General features: G+C 42.5%; 1 protein-coding gene across 1 annotated transcript; it reads right to left on the bottom strand.

The window, feature by feature from the left end:
• Positions 1 to 322: 322 nt before the first annotated feature.
• Positions 323 to 4,231, bottom strand: LOC124264182. Its single transcript, XM_046698924.1, is given in 5 exon segments — positions 323 to 393; positions 396 to 441; positions 1,780 to 1,870; positions 2,773 to 2,864; positions 4,076 to 4,231. Coding segments are annotated over 5 exon segments (456 nt in total).
• Between the last annotated feature and the right edge of the window lie 1,481 nt (positions 4,232 to 5,712).

Here is a 5,712-nt window from a genome sequence, read left to right on the forward strand (position 1 = left end):
ACCTGGCTCCTTCTCCCATATATTTGCCCAAACTATACACCGTCACCTGGCTCCATCTCTATATAGTTGTCCAAACTATACACCACCACCCGGCTCCATCTCTATATGTGTCCAAACTATACACCATCACCTGGCTCCATCTCTATATACTTGTCCAAATTATAGCACCATCACCTGGCTCCATCTCATATATTTGTCCACTTGTCCAAATTATAAACCATCACCTGGCTCCATCTCTATATACATGTCCAAATTATACATCATCACCCGGCTCCATCTCTATATATTTGTCCAAACCATACACTATCACCTGGCTCCATCTCTATATACTTGTGTCGACACATCCTCCTGACTTCCGCGACCCTCTCTCCAAGTCAGCCCCTGTCTGTCCCCCACCATCAGATGTTCGATACCACCATTATCGGTGGGACCCCTCAGGATCTGATAGAGATTTCGAAACAAAAGCAACAATAGAGGAAGGTGAGTGGGAGGAAGGTTTTTACACCGCTTTTAAGCAATATAATTTAATGGTTGGGACACCAGAAATGGGTTTCATTACACTGTAACCATGGTCTTTGAACGACCACTTTAATTACTAGGCCATCATACACGCCCAACCAAGATAAGTCAATTCTCAACGGTTTAACAAGTAATGAGGTGAGGAGGTGGGTGAGGTGAGGTGAAATTAGGCTTAACGTCGTGCTTCTGAGAATATTTCGCTCATATGACGACGTGCATGTGTATGTGCAGGTGCGGCTGTTATACTCTGCCCAGACTGGAAGCTGGTTTTATAGTGCTAGCCCACTGAGATACCATGCCGCAGTGAAGCACTGAATACCCCACCTCAGACACATTATACTGACTCGACTCCGACCAGTCCTTGTTGTACCCATTAATGCCGAGCGCCAGGCAGGGACCAACAAGTACCATGGCATAACGTTTTGGTATGACGCGGTCGGGGAACCCGCGACCTTCGCTGTCGGGCGGACGCTCCTAACTTACTACACGCACGAGGCAGTCAACAAGTATGACTGTGACGAATACCTCTATATATATTTTACGGATCTCATAACGAAATCAAATGCCAAAAAGATATTTTAAATAAAACGAAAGATCAAAATACACCATGACACTTTAAAGAATCATTATGCTTTCCAATCTCCAATAAAAATTTGAAATATCAACTCTCAAAAGTTCGAAATGTGTGATTCCTATCAGTTCCATACCACAAGCGAATCGCTCACCCTTCGTGTCAGAGGGGCGTAAAAGGGAGTGAATATTGTTTAGAGACGAAGCCATACCTCTCTGAAACAGGGATATGGCTGAGAGATTTTACGAACGCTTCAAGCAGTGTCAACTTTCAATCGGGGCAGCGTGGTGATTCTTTGTGCGTGTGTTTGTCTCTCAGCAATATCCAAGTTGTAAATATTGGAGTCTGGAGTGAGTGAATGAGTTTGGTTTTACGCCGCACTCAGCCATATTCCAGCTATATGGCGGCGGTCTGTAAATAATCGATTCTGACTAGACAATCCAGTAATCAACTGCATGAGCATCGATCTACGCAATTGAGAACCGATGACATGTGTCAACCAAGTCAGCGCGTCTGACCACCCGTTCCCGTTAGGCGCCTCTACGCCAAGCATGGGTTACTGAAGATCAATATTCTAACCCGGATCTTCACGGGTCTCGAGTCTGAAATAGACACTCCAGTGACTGATATCAAGCTACAGTTCATAAACCAAAGAATATTATATGCATGTACGTATATATATAGCTTACTTCAAGGCAGCCGTTTTCCTTCACAGAACGGTCAACGGGAAGGAAGACACTGAGCATGTCCGGAAATAGGCAGCAGTTCTTGTACCAATAGCTGAAATATTAAACGGCCCATTATCAATACCACAGCTATTATATGATGTCAGTGAGTGAGTATTTGAGGCCAATTTGTACAATATTCAACCTAGAGAAAACAGCAATTTCACTTCAATCATTCTACCCTTTGGGAATCGAACCCGCGCTTTCGGGGTGATGAGCGAACACTTAAAACACTGGGCTGCCTTGCTTCCGTTGTCATAATATGGCCTTAGACAACTGTCGATAGCATGATCCATGCCGATTATTTATGATCCCCTGCATCAAACAGGTCGTGAGGGACTGAATTGTTTTAAAGCGGCTGTACTGTACTATCTCTTATCGTGGTAACATAATCATGAAGAATGTAAAATTTACTGTGCACTACGTCAAGAAACGCAAGACAAGGGTCATAACTCTGTCAGAAATTGTAACACGGTTTCCGTCCATCAAGGCATTCATGTCCTGAAAACACATGCCAAATTTGGTTTTCCTATCTATACATGTTTTTGAGAAAATCTGTCCCCATAATCTCGGCCAGCCGGACGGACGGAGCTCAAACCTCTATCCCTTCCCACTTCGTAACGGGAGATAATATAAACAGTAGCGAAAAACGGATTCGAACCCACAATTATAGGATCCGGGAAACCAAGACTTGAAACTCTGCACTTCACTATACGACGCTTCAGGCCACCAGAGTCAAGATCCACAAAGCGTTCGTAACGCTACGACATTCACAAGCCTATGGTAAAACTTCAGAGTTACGACAGGTCGTAACATTACGAACGCTTTGTGGATCGGGACACAGATCGACAAAATTGAAAGTGGATATCATGATCGCATCAATATCAAACTGAATCAACACAAGCTTAAGCGGATCAATATTTGGGCATTAGAAATTAGAGGGTTCAAAGTGTTTACCCATAGTCCTGATGCCAGAGAAACTTGCCCCAGTCATGGCTTCCCTTCATCATCAACTTGCAGTGGTAGATGTAGCTTTCCCCTCCTAGCAACTGATGAAGAAGAAAAGAGTAGAAGCACAAACCCGTGTTTGTACCTGGCTATCTAGAACCGCCTCTCTCGCGAGTGATTGAGTGAGTGAGGTTTTGCAATATTACAGTAATGTTGGTGGCTTGTGGTCCTGTGCATAGATCTCGGGTCACAAATCAGTTGAGTTAAGCAACGAGAGTCCTTAGATGGGTGACTGTGTGCGGCAGCTTGACTCCTGAGAACTTCTATATCATGTTTGCAGTGAAAACGTACCGATGAATTTCCTCTGAAACAAAAAAAGTAAATCGAATAAAGTGAAATTAAGATTGCAAATCCTCATAATTGTAATCTTGTCAACTGAACATTTTAAATCCTCAGAATTTTATTCACCTTAGGATGAAAGTTGTTTTACAAACGATCATAGTTTCACATGGCTATTATTGGTTTTTGTATTACATGGGGTATAGCGTACTTTAAATGGAACACCCAGAACAAGTAGGGTTGGTCTAATTAACTCTCATTACGTACCGCACGTGCATTTGTTTCACTGTTCCATCTACTGCGCTTTCCCTCGTAATACAAAGCAATAATAGCGATTTGAATCTATGATAGTTTGTTAAACAACTTTTATCCTAAGTTGAATAAAATTCTGAGATTTAAATGATTATTTGGCAAGGTCAAATTATGAGGATTCGCAATCTTAATTTCAGTTAATTTGATTTACTTTTTGTTAGAGTGAAATTCATCGGTACGTTTTCACTACAACAGACTATAGGACTTCTGTCCTGCTCCACAACGAAGCAAGTGTGTGATCACACCATCAGGACATAAAGACACGCATTTGGGATATGACGCCACACCTTAGGCAAATGAGTGTGTTCAATATCGCCTCAGTTCACCCAGCAGAAAAATGGGCACACGGTGAAATAACACTGGGAAAAGTCCACATTTACAAGCTTGGAAATGTCTTGGAAAGATGATGTTTCCAAGACATTTCCAATTTTGAAACATGATGTTTCCAATTTGGAATTTTTTTGAAATATGATATTTCCAAATTGGAAATTTTGAAATCACTCATTGTTTTTCTTGTGTAAGTCGTGCCTGACAGGCAGCTTGGGTAAAAATAATCAGACTGTGCGCTTTGAGCAGGATATCCGGGTTACAAAAGGCCAGCTATAATAGATATAATTCATATCACGGCCAGGTACACCAAAAAAATGGGCTTCAGACATACCATCCCTTTGGGAGATCGAACTCGGGTCGATTTGGCGTAACAAGCGAATACTTTAACCACTAAGCTACCCCCACGGTCCCGTCTCTGTGGTTTTAGCTGATACAGTGTCTGCCTGGAGGAGCGGAATACCAAGGGTTCAATCCCGACCCGCGTCATTCCAAACAGAAGATGGTACTTTGATCGGTTCGATTCCCCACATGGGTACAATTTGTGAAGCCCATGGTGGTGTTCTGGCTGTGATATTACCGGAATATTATACAAAACGGCGTAAAAACCAAATTCCTTCACTCACTCTGGACATGACGTCATCGGATTGCCAATACATTGTTTAACATACGGGTGAGTACACTAACATTGCGCACCGATGCATTTCGCAAGACGAGATATATTACCTTGTCACTGAACTCCCGCCACTTTGTCACAGCGAGTTACCATTCCCGTGACGTCATTTCCAGGATGGCGCCATATGGCCAGTTTGGACCTCGTCGTCACCGTCTGAGACCTGGAAACATTCAGTTAACGAAGAGTTATCAGATGCATAACGATGGATGTCGCCAGGGGGGCAATTAGGGTAGCCTGGTGGTTAAAGCGTTCGCTTGTCACGCCGAAGACCCGGGTTCGATTCCCCTACATGGGCATACAATGTAGCGAAGCCCATTTCTGGTGTCCCCGCCGTGATATTGCTGCCTTGAATATTTAGAAGCGGCGTAAAACAATACTCACTGACTGACTGACTCGTTTAACGTTAGGGGAGGCATAGCGTAAACGTAATGATAGTATATTACGTTCGGGTTAAAACAATGCAGAACTTGGGTTTAAACCGGTAACGGCGAACTTTCCATCAATCGATTGATCGGTCAGTCACGTATTCAAACGATCGATCGATCACTCCGCGATATAAAAACGATCGTTGAGTCGCGTAATCAAACGATCGATCAGTCACGTAATCAATCAATTTCCATCAAACAATCTGAATGCTGGGAATTCATTCTTTTACAAACTTTTCGGATTAATTACATCTGAATTTCAAATTGCCATGTCAGTTGAATATGTTTTCAAACATTTTCGCTGCCAGAATTCTTTAAAATCCTTTGAGAATGTTTTTTTAAATTCATCTGATTCCTCCAGTGACTTCTTCACGTGTGCTGCTTCCTCCGGATCCAACAGCCCCTGAAATCAGGTTTTTAGTGTTTCCTCTAAACATAAAAGTCTAGTATAGCCTTATTAATTGGGTGCAATAATGTTTACATCACTTGCAGTGGGTCGTATATAGGCATTCGTAACAACTCGTGTTATTCGTTTGACAAGCCGAAAGCTGATAGCTTCGGTATAGGTTACGGAATGTATGACGAATGATGGCATTCGTAACCACTGACCCTTTCCGTAACCTCTACGACATTCGTGACCAACTTCGTGTTATTCCGAGCCAGAATAGCGACTCGTGCCCCACTGGAAGGTTTTATATTGGCGCTCTGAACATCAGAACTACTTTAAACAAGAACGATAACTCTATTCCTGTTTGATCCCACTGGTACTTAACATCACCGAAGCTAATTTGTACGTTGTATTGTTATTTTGGTATTTTTACCTTTTCATTTAAAGGGAATTAAACGTATTTTGATGGACAACTAAAGAAG

The sequence above is a fragment of the Haliotis rubra genome, unplaced genomic scaffold, assembly GCF_003918875.1.
Source record: "Haliotis rubra isolate DU_JTF1 unplaced genomic scaffold, ASM391887v1 Scf912, whole genome shotgun sequence".
In the NCBI taxonomy this organism is placed as follows: domain Eukaryota; kingdom Metazoa; phylum Mollusca; class Gastropoda; order Lepetellida; family Haliotidae; genus Haliotis; species Haliotis rubra.